Source organism: Dermacentor variabilis, chromosome 8 (assembly GCF_050947875.1).
Source record: "Dermacentor variabilis isolate Ectoservices chromosome 8, ASM5094787v1, whole genome shotgun sequence".
Lineage (NCBI taxonomy): Eukaryota > Metazoa > Arthropoda > Arachnida > Ixodida > Ixodidae > Dermacentor > Dermacentor variabilis.
Window position 1 is genome coordinate 88,998,501 of NC_134575.1, and position 17,734 is coordinate 89,016,234.

Genomic DNA, 17,734 nt, shown 5'->3' on the forward strand with positions numbered 1-17,734 from the left:
TGCTTATTCCTTCTTTCACATAAATATTTACTACTTTGTTTCATACATAACAGGCAACAATATGAACGTTGGAGACTTTCATAGTTTGCATTTGCGACTGAAGTATAGAGGGTATCATGTGAAAGATGGGTATGTGGCATGTATTTCGATGCAATGCTACGAGTGTCATGCTTCTGTTTTTGTTGCAAAATATGACAGTGATTACATGACAAGCATCACAGATTTGAACCTATTTGCCACCAAACATGCAGAGACACATTTCTGCAACCGAAACTTAGTATGTCCCATACTGGAAGTGCAAACATGAATTAAAAAATGCATGATTTGACGCAGCCTTAGGCCCACAGGTTGTATAATTCAACCCTGACAGGTCTGACAAAATAGATAGAATTATACAACAGATCGAATTGAACAAGGTGCACAAACGACTCCAAAGCACATTGCTTATTCATTTGAAAGTATTCTCCAGATTCAAACACACCCCTGAATGAAACGCATGCCCACCAAATGTATCCAAAGTAGAAGACTAATGTAGAAATGTCATTAACACTCCTAAACAAAGAAATGTAACATGCTCCCGATTTGTTAGCAAGAAAAATAGGAATAGGTCTAATGGGTTGCGTTTTAGATGATATATAGTTAAACCTCGATATAACAAAGTAAAATCGGCAATTTGCTTCGTTATACCGCAATTTCGTTCTATGGAAATTCGCCCCTTCATGCAAATACGCACAGTCGCCGACCTATTTTTCTTGCACGTAGAGGGGCCTCAAAATTTTCCAAATTATCGGGCAATCGAAAAAGACAAACTCGAATGAGAAAACAATTCATATTGATAAGTTTGGGATTCTACGGCGAATCATACGGTTTCATGCCACTTACGTCGACGATATCTTGCCGGCGGTACGAATTAAGCGAAGCCAGCCACGCTTTTACGTACACTCCGCCCCCGCGGCTGATAGCATATCCAGCACCGGGACGATGCTGTCAGGAAAAGCTCCGGCAGTGGGGAGCGAATGGTTTGTCTGCCTCTGGCTTCAACGGGTCACCGAAACTCGAGATTGCGCAACCTCCATTACTAAACGCGCGGTAAGACAGCTTGCATGGTGCCACGCCGTCTCGGCGCGCCCGCTCTTTGCATGCGCGGAACATCACCTTCTTTAAAGGAGGGTGCACGGCTGTGTATGCGCTCAGCCGCGCTTACAGCCATGCGCAGCCACGGCGAGGACGCGCAGCAGCTTGCCCCGCCCCCCGACTCCTCGTGCCGGCTTGATCGCGTTAACGCGAGCTAGCTCCCCTCGCCCTCTTTCCCTCTGCTCACGCGGGAAGGTGGCACTCGTGAACCCACTATCCTCTCACCCTCGCGCACTTTCGCTCGCACCTAAAGCACAGTTCGCGGACTTATCGCACTTGGACTTTATACAGAACGTGATGCGGCTCCACTTCGGCGGTCGCTGTGGTCGCGCGGCGTCTGATTTGAGAGGTGCGTTTGTAAGAAGCTGCTTGTAATTCAATCATTTGACCATCTGCGTGCGCGGAAGTTTCCATTTATTGTCTCAGCATTCCCTTGCGGCGGCAGTTAAATTTCGTTATTTTGAAATGGCATACAAACAACTTCGTTTTATTGAGGTAATAAATAAATGGTGTCATCGACAAGAGGTTATGAGAACGTAAATGCTTCGTTGTATTGAGAATTTCGTTATATCGAGGTTTAACTAGAATATTGAAAAATCGCTTATGGCAGACAGTGTAATTGTAGTCAATGAGTTGAGTTACTTAAAGCAGTGAACATTACTGACAAAAAATCGAAATGCATAATCGACTAATGAAGTTTTTAAGTGTACTTTGTGGCACATATCACAATTTATGAATTGTGGCCGATGAGTTTCAAGCCACCACGGCTCGACCAGCTTTTGCAGATTACCTCGAAGATGGTGCACGCGGGGCTGCGTACATGTACAGACAGCCACGGTCAGGCTGAAAGAGGAGACGCCCGCTAAATCACCAGCACCCCCCTGCCTATCGTGCGCTTGATCACGTGACTTTCACGATTGCGTGACATCAAGCCACCATCCTTTTTGGCTCACACTCACCAGATTTTTCGTGCACCCACAGCGTACGTGTTCTTATATATTATCTTATATCTCACTTCGCCGTTATATAGAACATCACGGCAACGGCGACCGGGAAGACTCACCTAGAGTGTCCGTATGTAATTGCTATCTCAATAATAAAAGCGTGGATGCCCTTACGAAGAAATTGCAGTGGTTACCCTGAGCGAACTCCTTATAAATGTCTGCCCGGTCTGTTCGTACGTAGCTTGGCAGCTCTGTATCGTTTCTCGGGTAGCTCAGAGAGAGAAAACACTGTATTGTTCTTACTGTAAGGCAGTCAGAAGCGGGCAGTGCGTTGCGGACATTTCACTGGGACACTGCTTGAGCCGGCACTGCACAAATAACCCTCACGAACAACACCTCAAAGCGCTGTGCTGCAAGAAAACGAGGGAGTCACACAAAAGGAGGCGGTAGTTTCGGCATGTCGACCAAAGAGTTCCCGAGGTGGGACCTCGGAAGGCTGGAGAAGGCGATGGAGGATTCAGAGGGATTTCTTGCCCAACTCCGGAAGGTGCGTGTGTGTGTGTGGGGGGGGGGGGGGGGGCGTCACCGACGTGTACTGGAGAACGCAAGTAACTCTGGGGAGGGTAGCTCGCTTCCTCAAGCAAATCCATTTGCTTGTGACCCGGCTACTACTTAACCTTTATTAAAAAATACTTGCAGTGGAACCACCTTGGATCACCCTTTCATTGTGCACAACCAAAATTTCTTGCGGGGCCTGCCAAGAAGCCCTTTAATGCTCCTCCAGCACATTCTCGTGGACTGAGCCGCAAAGCGAGCAAAAGCGGTAGATGCGGTATTTGCTATCCTCCACTCGCAGACAAGATATGCGCTAAAAAAATGTCGCTGGTTTTCTTTGTATGCCGTCGCACAATATTCCTGCGCTGCACGCAAACACTGTCGCACTGCACTATGGCTATGTGCGAGGAAATGCAATGCCCTACACAGTCTATATGTCGTTGCACTCATGTGCATACGCAGCTTTACGAAGGGATATTGAATACACCGAATTTGTCTAAACGTCGCAAACGCCTAACATTTTCAATTTAAGACTGAACATACGGATAAGGTCGCCGCTGTGTCCGGCATGCAAAGTTAGGGAAGACAGCCCATTTAAACTGCGCTTGCAGGCTGTTTACTCTGCTACAAATAACGGTCTTGTATTGGCCGAACTCAACGTTCAAAAAAGACTGACGTACCTTGAGCAAAGGCCCGTCTTCTACGCCCATGGACAGCGCTAACACGCGCAACGAAAACACTTTCAACGCGACAGCGTCAAGGAGCCATTGTCGCAGAAAATCCGGCATGGGCGTCTGGCGTCGTACGTCGTTTCAGCAAAAAGATTTTCGAACCTCCCATAACCAGGCCCTGCATGTGATGTAAGGAATTTACTGGACTAATTTAATTTCCTAAGTTATAATACGCAGGAAAATCGTAAACTATGATTACACACAAGCTGCAGACATGATAGCTCTCGGATTGCAACTTGACTATACGAGAAAACCTCATTCTGTTATGAGAAAACTCAAAGAAACCCATTTTCCAGCGTTTCTACCATTCACAGACCAGCCGCGGCGTCCGCCATTTGCGTGCGTCGGCGCGCGGGTTTCTCGGGGTCCACAGAGCGGCGCGCCGGGTTCCTTGCAATACCTCGAGCTGGCGCTCGCCTCCGTCGCATCGCGGGCCACACAAGAGGCCGCGTTTCTACGAGAAAGCCCGCCTCCGTGCATAGCGTTCGCGGCCGGCGTTTCCCGGTAAACACTACGGTTACATACGCTTCAGTTGCCGGGAAGCGTGAGAAGCAGTTGGGGATCTTTGAATGCTATCGCGTTCCACTCCTAAAGGCGAAGCTGAAGCGTGCTCCAAATTTTTTGTTTCCTCAGAGACACTGGTCTCAATGAGACGCTTCAGTCGAGAGTTGCGTTTTGTGTATGTAGTGTATCGGGGCTAGGAAGGATGCACGCTATTTCATTTTTTTTCATCTTACCCGTCCGGAATAGCATGCCAGGCCTTTCAAACCTCTCCGGGATTTATTAAAAAGTATCTATCTATCTATCTATCTATCTATCTATCTATCTATCTATCTATCTATCTATCTATCTATCTATCTATCTATCTATCTATCTATCTCAATATATAGAAATTGACAGATAGAAACGAAATTTATTTAGAAATAGATAACTAGTTCGAACTTCAGTAACACGTCTGTACTATGCCTGCAATGGAGCCGGCAAGGACACGAAGCACGAAACGCGGGTGCCGTAATTTTCGATAATCTGCACGAAGCTTGAGGGAAAAAAAAACTGCAAAAGCTTGAGAAAAGTACCAAGGTGTTCCATTTTCTCCAGCATGGAAAAGGCGCCAAAGAAAATGCCATAAAAAATCGTCGACGACGCGATTTGCGCGCGAAATTCGAGATATGTGAAGTTTGCCTTTTCCTTTTTTCTGGGATAGTGAAGAATATTTTTTGCTCGAAGAAATGGCGAATAGCCCCGAGACAATAATTCGGTCTGACTCGAGTTTCGTGTTTGTTTATTTACCCCTTTTATTTGCAAGTCACTGACTGCATTACGAAGGAGACGCAGTTTATTGCACCTGCCCTTCATCAAAACCGAGACTGGAGTGTGTTTCCCCGCTTTCCTCCCAGTGGAAGCACTTCGTCTGTGGGTGATCCAATTGAAGTCCCAATGTCCGTACACCGTTTCGGAGACGAATAGGACCATCTGCTGGACATACACAGCTCTGAATATTCTATCGAGGACGTCCCACTGATATTGTATAGCTGGACCTTTTCGGTCCACACGTGAATAGGTGTCCTCCCGTGACGCTTTGTCTTTTTAGCTTCCGTTGTGACACAATTACGTTTTTCTCTATGATCAAATGACAAGTCGATTCCATCATGTCGACAGCTCTTATGCACAGCGCTCGGCAATTGAAACGCGTATACCGGGAGCGCGTGGCTGGCGGCACTGTTTTTCGCGCCACCGAGCTGGTAGATTTTTATATCGTATGAAAGTGAGAGTCTGCGATGCATTGTAACTGCATTTGGCCTCTCAGCGATCACTCAGCGACCACGGGTGGCGCAAAAATGCCGCGGCCACCATGTGGTCCGAGTATCGAATTTCAATCACCGATCACTGTACATTGTGCTTTGCGTATTTTTCTAAAGCAATTTACTTCGTAAACTTCGGATGGTTCCACATGACACTTGCTTTGTGTGCGTTCTACCCGTTGCATCTGTCACACAGCCGTCTGCTGCGAACGGAGTATTAATTGTCATTTTTTTTCTATGGCAAGCACTGCGCAAGGCCCTCACGCGCCCTTGCAGCCCACGCAGCTTATCACCATCTAGTCCTCGGTCACATGCAGGGGATGCCCGCGGTGGACGCAAAGTGCAACCAAACGATCGTGCGAGGGCACGTCCTCTGCACGTTGTTCAACACATACCTGAGATATCCATGTTCTGGCGAAGGATGACCATAGGATTAGACTTTATCATTAGGCTATTCCCCCTGCCCCCACCATTCTCAGAATCGCACACACACACACATTTTTAATGACTTTCTAGACTAGTTTATTGTAAACAACAACCGATCAGCGTACGCAGAAATAGCACAAGAAACTTACACAAGGGCTCATTATTCTGTCACTCCGCAGGTGCACTGTGTTTCGAGTGCAGCTCTTAATAGCCCCTTCTTGCGGCGAGCGTCGGTGGCGTCGGCGTAACCGAGCGAGCGAGCGCCGCGAAGAATGAAAGCGAACGCGGGGTGCAGCGGTAGTTGAAAGAAAGATCATATTGAAGAGAAGAGAAGGAAGGCGCAGGAGGAGGGTGCAACGGAACCATGAGGCGGAAAGCGGAGAAGGAGCAGAGGGGCGACGGCCTGCGCATGCGCCGGGTTGCCGGCGGCCACGGCATCCGCAGCCGCGTGGGCGATCCCATCCGCGCTTCCGAGGGGCCGGGGTAGGTGGGGAGGGCTACGGCGTCCGCGGCGTCTGCTGCTGAGGTCAGCCCGAGGTACCAGCGCCTCTGACAGGTATTAAATCAAGGGCTTTAACAGGGATCACTACTCCAGCAAGGGGCAATGGCGAGCGGCTACGAGTAAGGCTCGATGTGACGTTCCCCTGGGTGTTGTCGCCACTGACACTGGCGGCACGACTTCCCCGCGACGAAGGGCCGCTCCAGTCGTTGGTGGAACGAAATCGTGAGAATAAAAGCGTAGTGCCGCGCAAGACGGGCTGTTCGGCGACGATGGCGACGATATGGCGCCAGAGTAGCACGCGCCGTCTGTGTGGTGACAAAGTGCTGCATGAGCGCAGGTCTGTCTCCGGCGGCTACTGTGAATCGCATCCACGCGCCACCCACACTCTGCCTCTCGCAATCTCCCGATTGGCGAGTGGTGGTGGTGGTAGAAACATTTTATTCAGGAAGTTAATGAGAGAGTTGCTTGCTGTGCGCCTGAGTGGCAGCCCCTATTCCGGGACGCCATTGGAGATGGCCGCTGCCCGGGCGCGCGCCACCAAGGAACGTTGAGCTTCCAAGGTAGAGCAGCCGAGCAGCTACTCCTCCCAAGCCTCTCTAGTAGGGATGGGGAAAGGGGATGAAAAGGAAAGTGGAGTGGCGGGGCACGAAGCCACAACGTGAAAGGTATCGGCGAGGACCTGACAAGTCGGGCACGTGCCTGAGATTTCCGGCATGAAGTGCCGGGCGACCGCCGGACTAAGGAAAGTATTGGTCTGAAGGCGGCGTAGTAGTCGTTCGTCCGCTTTCGCCAAACCGCGTGCAGGGTTAGGGTAGAGTCGGCGCGAAGTGCGATAATAATCCAGAATATCGCTGTAGCGTGTGAGGCTCGAGTTGCCATGATCCGACACAGGACATGAAGGGGCAGCGGCCCGGAGGAAAGAAGCGCGGGAAGCGGCATTCGCCGCCTCGTTTCCGGGAAGACCTGTGTGGCCTGGGGTCCAGATTATGCTGATGGAGTGAGGGTTGAAACGCCAGGAGGCGGCCCGAAGGAGACTAGCCGCCAGCGGGGTGATGGAACCCTGGATGTATCGAGAATAGGCTGAGCGCGAATCTGTCAAGATAGTGCGAGTGGTGGGGTGGGAGGCGGCCAGAGCGATGGCAACCTCCTCTGCATGAGTTACAGTGTCGGCTCTGAACGAGAGGCCATCGACGTGGTGACCCTCGGTGATCACAGCGGCCGTGAAGTGACCTGAGCGGGAAGGGCCCGAGACGTCTACGTAGAATACGCCGGGGCGTTCGGAGTGGCGCGCCTGGAGGGCTGCGGCACGCGCTTTCCTGCGACAGGGGTGTTGTTCGGGGTTCATGTTGCGGGGGAGTGGCTTCACCCATAGCTTCTGGCGCCAGAGTTCGGGTATCGGGGAGGGAGGGACCGGGTTAGAGATTGAGCTGAGGCCAAGTCTGTGTAGCAGGCGGCGCCCTCAAGGCGTCTGCGACAGACGAGTGAGTTGATTGACGCGATGGGCTTCCCGCAGCTCCGCGAAAGAGTTGTGCACCCCCAGGGCCGCAAAGCGGCGATTGGAAGTAGCGATGGGCAGGTCCAGCGCGCGCTTGTACACGGAGCGGAGAATAATATCCAGCTGGTGTTCGTGGTGACGACGCAGGCGAAGGTATGGTGAAGCGTAGAGGACCCAACTGGTCACAAACGCTTGGGCCAACTCAGACGCGCCACACTTCGCTCTGTTTAGAACGTGCGCCGCATGAGAGAGATTGTCCGCGGCAGTCAATCGGGAGTATCGTAACCGTCGGTGAAGTTTTTACAACGTATGCACACCTTAACTCAAAAATTTGGCCCCTGAAGCCACTGCTTTGGTAGACTCCCCATCGTGCTGCATAATTCTGGCGCTACGCGGCATGGATTCTTAGAGTGGGGACGAAAAGGGAAAGATAGACCACGAGAATCTCTCAAATGAAATGCTGCGTTCAAGGTACTTTATTGTCACATGCAAGCTGACAGAAGCACAGGCGATATTCTGGCGTCTCAAAAATATGCTTTACGTGACGTATCATACACACGCTGCAACATTAATTCAGGCAGATATGTCGCTACTTCTTTGAGACCATCACCGGTACTGCAGACATTTCCGTCGCACTGTTCAGGGCTATACGTGTCACAGAAGAGTTCGCACAGCCGTCCCACGTAACCGTAACATTTATCGAAAGAAAGGTAACGTACTTAAACTTCACTGCAACACAGTCCGTACACGTAGCCTCCCCGCGATTTCCTGTGGTAAACCTTTCGTTCGCTAAACCGACAGCTTCTTCACAATGCTCGGAACACGCGACACCAGTGTTGCTGTTGAACCAAAATATAAATATCGCGCACGCTTGGGCAGTCCAGCGTCCACCATTCTGGCATGCAGCGAGGTGACTGTCTGTACGTGGATGAGGAGACTGGTTTCGGCGCACTTCGCGGTGGCTACGACCGGGGTCTGTGTCAGTGACGTCGCTGCTGGTGAATTGCGCGTGCAGATGCAGGAGGCGCGTCGATGGTTCCCTTCACCATGTTGCGAAAGTCATGACCAGTGGAAGCCACTGTCAAAGCGACGATTCCGGAGCCGACGTATTTCCACGGAGAGCCAGACATCTATACAGAACACGATAACATTTCAGGAGGGCTGGTTATTCTGCACCAAGCGCAGTTGAGACGCACTGAAACACGGTGGGATAAACTGTAGCCGCGTACTGCACTTCACTGCGGCCATCACAGGTCCCTACCGACGGTGCCCGCTACAGGCACCGGTTGAGAGCTGCGCATGACCCATGGAGGAGCCTGTCGAGCTCACCGAATCCACCTTATGTCGAGGGTCGACTTTGGCATGGGTCATGAACCGGTCACACCGGAGGTAGTTGTGGTGAACGATCACAGTTCCAAGGTTGATTTCGTTCCTAAGAGGCACTACACACAGCTTGAGTGATCTGAAAAGAGTTGCTCCTTTACAAACGCACATGACACGGGTGCAGTGCACTTCGAGGCGGCCACCCGAAGTCGATCCGTGCCGATGATGCGGCACAGCTGCACCGGTTGTGAGGTGCGCAGAACTCTGGAGGGGGCCTCTGTAAAACGGGGCATCGACCTTGGGTTCGGGGCATCACGAACGAGCCAAGGAGTCAGTGAGCACTTAGCAATCGCGGTTCCAGCGCCGTCGTCGTTCCACGGACTACCAGGCACTACACATCTTTGAAACATCTCTAAAAGAGTCGCCTCTTTACGAGCAGGCGTGACACACATTACATTGAAGATATGCGCGCAAATGCGCTTCAAGGCGGCCATCCGAGATCCCTGCCGATGACGCGGTACAGGCGCCGGTTGTGAGGTGCGTAGAACTCGCGCAGCCTCCTCTCCAGGGAGGGGTCGACCTTGGGGTGGGGGCGGCCCTTGGACGGGTCCAGGCAGTGGGGCGTCGCGCCGGGCTCCCGGAGCAGGCAGGGGAAGCCCTTGGTGCGGTTGAAGACCAGCTGCCGGGCCCCGACCCAGGGCGGCCTCAGGCCCAGGAAGCGCTGCAGCGAGGCCAGCTCCCTCTCCGGCTGCGCCACCAGCCTCTCGCCGCTGACGAAGTGGAAGCTGGAGAGGGGAAAGTGCTCCAGCCAGCGGGACACGTGCTCGTCGTAGAGGCCGACGCGCACCAGCGGCTTGCTGCGGTCGACCTGCGCGGCACGCGTCGTGCGTTACGCTGCGTTTAAAGCTGTCCGGTCGCAATCGCGACACGTGCGTGCCGAGCTATACGTCGTTCGAAAACGACGAGCGCCGAACTTGCGGCGTATTTGCACTACATGTCACATTTTTCGTCGCGGCAGTGCGGTTGGCACGAATTAATGAGACGAAGAAGAAAAAAAAGCCGCAACGAATGTGTCGTGTTGCAGTACCCGTACCGTTCCGGTGCGGTTGTCGGTGACCGAGTGCAGGAAGGAGCGTCTGGCGCGTCCCTTCGCCGCGGCCTGCGTGTAGTCGGAGACGGCTCGCGTCACCGGATCCCGCAGCACCAGCACCAGCTTCACCGACGGGGACATGGCGCGCACCCTGGCGGGCACCCGCTCCCGCACCAGGTAGCTGGGCGTCTTCTCCATCGTCAGCTGGCCGCGGACGCTCTCCGGCATCTGAGAGCTGAGGGAAAGAATCACAACTGTTCACAGACCGGTTTGGTCCTACGCCAACGCGCCAATCAATCAATCAATCAATCAATCAATCAATCAATCAATCAATCAATCAATCAATCAATCAATCAATCAATCAATCAATCAATCAATCAATCAATTTTGTCTCGCCAACAATGCTCGTGTGAGTCACCGACTCATCCGGTCCAGTCTGGTGGCCAGCACGCCAATCAATCGGTCTGTCAACTTAGCAGAGCGACTAATCTATCAAGCAATAAATCAGGCAGTCTTCTCGGTGTACAGTTTGGGCTCGTGGCAGGAGCTGCTTAATTACGTGATATTCGGTGCGTTTAGTCTCAGCGGAAAACGAGGGAGCATTACACCAGCGTCACAGAGAAAGTACACACGATCAAAGCGCATTGCTCGGCCAGTTAGTGTGCATGCAGACACGATGATGTATGGGAGCGCAAAACCAGGAAAGAATGAAAAGAGGCCATATATATATATATATATATATATATATATATATATATATATATTTACACTGTCTCGCCGCCTTTCTTGCTGCTGGTAAGCTAACTACATCTTTTCCTTTATATAACAAATAAGTCCAACCTTCTCTGAGCTTCGCTTTACGCTGCGTTTGCTGATCGCGGCACAAAGTATACACACGGCACAAGGCTAAGGCTAAGGTATAAGGTGAGCTCATCTCCTTATCGCACCGAAGGAAACTGGTTACATAATATCCCACGACAAAAAAAAAAAAAGGAAACTATTTTTGCTGTAAAGAACTACTGGTTCGCTACTGAGCGAACACACGACTATTGCATATTCGGTGCTCTTCAAACTCGCTGTTTTATGGGATTATCCTGGAAATATAGTGTCACAGTCCACGGTATTCCGGCAGCCATATAATTGCCACAATAATTGTTTGCTGTAGAATATGGCACTACTCACCATGGAGGATTTACCCTGAGTTCGGCGCACTGAGAGCCTCCGCACAATAAGCTGTGCCATGCATGTGCTATATGTGGCAGCCCTCGGTGCGCGTGCATGAAGATCGACAGAGGCTGATCCGTAGGTGCTCTTGCCCGCTTCGAGATACAGCCCTTGCCAGAGAATGTCACACAGGGTGGGTCCTTGGCGTGACTGAATATCTATCTAGATTTCAGGCCATCCAGGCCTTATGCGTACTCGGCTTTTTTATGAAGTACGGATCTGGGCTGCTACGGTCTGTGAGCAGACTTGCCCGCTATGTGTTTCGCCTCTCGCTTCGGTTATCATCGTCACCCGCCTGGTTCGTGTTTCTTTCCGTTTTCGTCTTCCCCTTCCCACACTGCAGAGTAGTTTGCTATATATATATACAGTAGAACATTCCTCCGACCCTTCCCGTCCAACCACAAACGTCCAGACGAGAAGGCCGATACCATGTCCCAGAAATAAAACCATATATAACTATTCTTCACCATAGCATCCGGCGTTGTGGCGCTATCTCTATTAATCGCGCCGCTCCTCAACGTACATAGTTCTCAAGGGCGCAGGCATGCTCCACGGAACTCGGGCCTCGATCGAGATATCGGCGCCTCCGAGACCGTTGGACTGAGGATAACAGCGTGTTTATGCACGCGCAGGAGGTGAGGCGAACACATCGCTAAGGGGTGCGCTCAAGAAAACTCACGCGCGTGCAGTGGGGAGGCGGCCGTGGTGCTCTCTCTATATAGCGACGCTATAGACGCGGGCTTTCTGACGGAAGTGCGCGAATCCATCTCGGAGGCGCCCGCCCCGATCGCGCAGGCGCGCCCCCCACGTGTGACGGCGTATCGCTCGCACGCCTCTCTGTATACCGTATCAGCGCGGATTTAGTCGCCATCATTAAGGCATACGTGGTCAGTGCGTTCTGCTTGTATGCTATACCACCACGCCTACAGGGCCAAAACGTGGCGGATAACAAGGCAACTCGAAAGGAAGCTGAAGCAACAGAACGAGCACTGTAACGTATAGAATGAGGGCCGTCATGTTAAGAGAGAGAGAGAGAGAGAGAGAGAGAGAGAGCAAGGACAGGAAAGGCAGGGGCAAGAGAGGAGTATGGGTGTATATAGACCAAATATGCGTGATATATAGCTGCAATGAGGAGGAAGAAACGGAGCTGCGCAGACCATTAATGCGTATAGTGCAGATAACCGCTGGGGTCTGTTAAAGAGCGGGTCCCCGAGGGAAAGGAAAACCAACCGCAGACTGCCGAGGCATAAATGATGCAATACGATTTGCAAGGACCCGCCACGGTATAGCTCAGTGCATATGGCGTCAGCTTCTGAGTTCGTGGTCAGGGGATCGAGTCCGGCCGCGGTGGTCGCATGGCGATGGGGACGAAACGCAAGAAACGCTTGCGTACATACGTACTTCTTTTTTTAACATTAGAGAAACCAAGGTGCATACAGTCCAGAGTCCCACGGCGTTGCTTATAATCAGATCGTGGTTTTTCCGCCTAAAAACCCTAAAGTTTAATTTAATTTACAAGCCTATAGGATGCGTGGCGCCGACTCACGCAATACAGCGTAGGGGTATAACGTTGGGATATTCTTCGCGTAATAACGAAATTCGCATTCCGCGTATATATCGTGCGCGTTGGTGCCTTTCATAGTCTCCGGCCATGTTTCGTGACTGCGGTTGAATAGTAATAATAAAAAAAACATATATCGCTGCGATTTTAGTTCTACGCCACGATTAAATACTTCAAAGAGGAGTAGTTCATCGGCACCTCACGTTGGACAATTCTATTTGCTGTCGCCAAATACGAACGTCGTAACACGTTTCTCGGTGCTCGTTATGCCTCGGGCTGGCTAAATGCGCGTCGATGCGGTATACCTTGCCACCGAGGGCCTCTCGGTGGGGCACGTGCGTGTGTATTTGCTCGCCCGCGTAGCCAGCGGCTTCGGCGATGCCGACAGCACCGACCGTGACGATCGACAAGCCGCAGACCTGTGGCTTGCCTCTTCGGCTCACAGCTTACACTGAAGGTACGGGGGCGCGCTGCCTTGCGAAGGCCTCCCTTCCTCTGCGAGCTCCGAGGAAGGCTTCGCGGCTTTCTGCGCAGTGGCCTAGAAATGTGTGACGCTGTGCGTTTGCGAAGAGGAACACTCTTTTGCGCGGCGCGTCGTCCGGCCTGTTCGAATGAGGAAGCGGCGATGCGACTACCGTTGCAAAGTCCGCACATTTATTTGTATCTGGAAATTTGTGGCGGAATGCGCACGGTAGCTCCAGATTTTCGAGAGAAGCCACCAGTTTCCGCTCACGTTCTATAATGGCTATAGTGCAACGGCGCCCAACGTGTTTACGCACAGCATGATCGGCTCGGAGTTTACGCTGCCATGCGTACTGCTGCTCAAGTGAAGCGTGGTTCAAGGTAGAGAAAAGAGAAACACAAAATTACTTTAGAGTGGTAAAGTGTTCTTTCAAAACCTTTTCTCTTTCTTTATATTACCCTTCATTCCTTTTCTGCAAGATGTTTACTTTTAGAAGGGGAAGGGAAGGCCACACTTGGGATAGTCGGTTGGACATTATGAATAGTAAAACGCACGTTTAAACAAGTAAAGTGACGTGGTTATAGTCAGCGCCTCTACGTGTCTCAAGTCTTCCCATTCGTTCATGTCTTTCGCGCTGCTTTGCTATTCCTTTTATTTATTTTTGATTCTTGTAGCTTTGTGCCGAAACTTGAGCATCGGTAAGCCAGCGTGACGCCACAAGGTTGGAAAGTGTGGACTCGTATTTGGGTGGCTGCTCTGGTGCAGCCTAAATTCTCAAATCTCGCTAAGTTTTAGTCATTGGTTTATTTAAAATGATAATGGGGCAGTCATTGCTTACCCATATATCGTAGGACACAACCGAAGGAAAGCCTGTCGAAATCTGTGACGTCACGAGAAGCGATTGCGCGGGAAATTCAGCGGGGGCGTGAGCCACGCGTCTTTTGTTTTGTTTCTTTCCCCGTTTTCTACGGCGTATCCACCAAGCGTATCCCTTTCATGGTAAGAATAAGTTTTCCCACATTCCGTAGGCGTAACTTGCTATAACGCAGCGTGGGACATTCTCGTTAGTGTCCCTTTAACTCGTCGCTAATAACTGGTGGCATCTGTCCAGATGAGAAAGCAAAATGAGCAACAGTGTTGTTTCAACCCGTCTCATCACTCTTTATCGATTCATACTGCTCGCTTCTCGTGGGAATAGATAAATTAATTTGCAACGTGTAAAATATATGACTACTGAAAAAAAAGAAAAGGACAAGAAGGCCGTTCACACGAGAGAAGCGCGAAACTACGAAGGATATTGAGAATGTCGTTTCTTTACACAGTCGTTCTGTAGTGATCGAATGTAATGCGCGTAACCAAAATGGAACGTTTCAGTTTGTGCACGGTGTACAGTTCCCTCCGCAAACAAAAAAAAAAAAAAAAAAGAGAGATTGAGGGTATGGCGCCTGCCAACAGAACATGATCAGCTGCTGTCCTCGTACCGTGTTTTCGCCGCACCTGTCTTGGTCAACTATACGAATTCAGGCTAACTATATATAGAACGCGATCTTTCATTGCCGCGTTCGCCGATTCGATGCAAGAGCGGCACGATTTCACTTTGTGCGCTTAGTGCGGGGCCTATGGCTATACGTGTACGCCATCTTTGGCGACCCGAGTATATGGCGGTGCTGGGCTCGTGCTCTGGAGTTGCACCACTTGTAACAGGTGCTGCATACAATTTGTACGTCCTTGTTCACGCGTTTCATTTGTCTACGACCGGTACAACACTCCTGTATCTCATAATCTCACCGGGCGCCGATCAGCGCAGTGTCCCGAGGGCGCCCATAGGAAAGTGTAGCGGGGTCTATACCGCGCATGCGCGCAGGTCCCGCAGAACTGAACTCTGGTGTTTAACCTGTCGAAACCGCGGTCTGATTATGAGGCACGCCGTGCAAAATGGCAGACTTCGGATTAATTTCGACTCCCTGGGGACCTTTAAGGTGTCCCCAATGCCCGGCACACGGACGTTTTCTTTGCATGTCGCGATGTCTTATCGCAGTCGTCCATCGAACGCGCTGCAGTTGAGCGACTGGCGGGCCTCCAGGTTTCGAGCGTTGCGCACGCGGCAGGCGTGCGCCGTGTATCGCCTGCGCGGCTGGCGAAGTATTCTGGCAGCACGAACGCTAGCGGACGGCCCGGCTTTATTTCGGTACACGACCTCGTGACACGTATATACGCACTGGCTCCGGCTCCCACGCTGCAGTTCTCTGAGCGCGCGCATAGTATACCTCAGGTTCCGTCATTCCGTGGACGCTGCAGCTGAAATAACGCTCGCGGTGCAACGTCATCGCAGAAACATGCGCGGCGTTTTCAAGTTCGCCTTGAAGATCCTATTCTGTCGTGTAAATTATACGGGCCTCGGTAACTCAGTGGCTATGGCGGTGCGTTTGCTAATCTCAAGATCGAGGGCTCGATCCCTGTGGCGGCCACATCCCTATGAGTGCGGATTGAGGGAAAAAAAGTCCGGAAGAGTGAAGCATCGATTGCGATAGCAAATTCGTGAACAGCTATACGAAGCAAGGATAGTAGCTTTATTGGCCGTATAAAGTCGTAAACATTGGCGTACTAACTAAATCAACAAGCACGGTGTCAAGCGCTCACAAGCAAACATGAACACGTAAGTCTCACTCGATGACCGCGGAAACTCGCTGTCAAAACGCTGGAGTGAGTAACCGCACCGGCAGCAGCAGCGAGCGAATTGACCTTCGTGCTGCCGCTCGCATCAGTCCAACGCGAACTAAGCCGCGAAAACGTAGCTCGCAGCGGACTGCGCACACGTCGCGGACGGCTTTTGAGATACAGCTGACCCGAGCAGAACGCCCCCCCCCTCCCTACCTTTCCCCGGAGCCTTGCCCTCGACAGAAGACGGCGCGCTTTCTTCGCCGCTTTCATCCCTTGCGTGCGCGAGATTGTGTCTCGATCGCCGGCTCACCCCCGCACGCCTTTAATGCGCACATGCAGCATACGGTGCGCAGCAACGATCTCATCGCCCTTAGAGTTTATACGGAACGTCACGGCGACGCCGACGGCAGAAATGCGCCTCCAGTGTCCATATAATTTCTATCGCAATAAAGAGCTCGTGGACCGTTCACTGGGTGCGCGTTAAACAAGCCCACTTGGTCAATATTCATCCAACACCACGGCGTGCTTCATAATGAGATCGTGGTTTGGCACGTAAAACGCTATACAACTCATTTAAATAAAATTTTGTCGTGTTCAGAAAATTTCAATGCTTTTTAGACTATTTAATATTTATTTTAGCAAATATATCTGATACTAATTTATTTGATATAATGTATTACCAATATATCGGTGCGCTGACCCATTATATGCTCTGTCACAGGGCCGTATAGTGAGAAATTTTTTTGGGAAGAGCGTGGACTGAAGGGGGGGGGGGCGGGTTAGGGGGTACGGTAGTCAATGACGGCCATTTTGAAAGATCTATATACAGATTTATTTTCGCGTGTTAATTAGGCACATCGCTGGCATACCGCATGCTCTTTCTTTCTTTTTCTTTCTTTCTTTCTTTCTTTTTTTGGAACGTACAGAATACTTAAAAGTTGCCTATAGCAGATAGTACAACTACACAGTCATCGAGCTGCGTAACTCGAAGAGGCGGAAGTTACCTACACGAGAAATCGAAATGCTTAATTCACTAACTAACAACAATTCACCAATTCACTTGTTAATTAGTTACCTTGCGTATTGAAATTTACGAATTGTAGCCGCGTAAATTTGGTAGGCACATCCATCAGGAACAAATCCTGGGGATTACGCTGCTTTCAAGATATGCGCCTTCAAACTCCGGTGAGATGATGTTTCACCCACTTTTTTGAACAAAGCGTTATTTTTGGAAGCACGAGAATGGCTGGAACGCCAATGTATTTTATCGCACACTTTGGCACTGTATATCCCTAAACTCTCGATTAATAATTTGTTAACTAACTATAATGGATGGCTATGATTTGTCTCACCACTATTGTCCTCTTCTTATATATGCACACCAAGAAGTGGAATGGTGCCATTCATAACAACATATATTTTACGTAGCGAAGCTGTTAAGTGTAGTTCCGCCAGCGATTCTCGTGCGGTGGCGTGGTTGGTATCGGAATTTATATTATTAAAGGTTCAGTAATGTTACAGGTACCTAGTATACAGAATCTCATAGTCAATGACGTTATCGGGACCTCCCGTACAAAGGCAATTATGACAACAAATACAAGTGAAAAAGTACATAGCAGGTCGATAAAGTAGTACCTGGAAATTAAAATAAAGATGACGTGAGAAAAAAAAAAACACAAGGTTGACTGCAAGTAAAATAACACAGCTTTAGCATATTTCATGGCCACAAGGCAAATCACAGAATCAGGTAAAAAAAATAAATAGTATATGTACACGAAAGAAGACAATCTAAACAAAAAGAACTGAGCATCCAGAACTTAGCC

At 50.5% G+C, this 17,734-nt stretch overlaps 1 protein-coding gene across 1 annotated transcript in view; it reads right to left on the minus strand.

Moving 5' to 3' along the window:
- Window positions 1–8,047: 8,047 nt before the first annotated feature.
- The window catches only part of LOC142590394 (uncharacterized), a 115,665-nt gene continuing 105,978 nt past the window's right edge, over window positions 8,048–17,734 (minus strand). Inside the window, exons 3-4 of the mRNA XM_075702478.1 lie at window positions 10,006–10,237; window positions 8,048–9,780 (exon numbers count right to left, since the gene is read on the minus strand). Coding sequence (XP_075558593.1) covers window positions 9,394–9,780; window positions 10,006–10,237 — 619 coding nt within the window. The 3' untranslated portion in view covers window positions 8,048–9,393. The remainder of the gene's footprint in view (window positions 9,781–10,005; window positions 10,238–17,734) is intronic.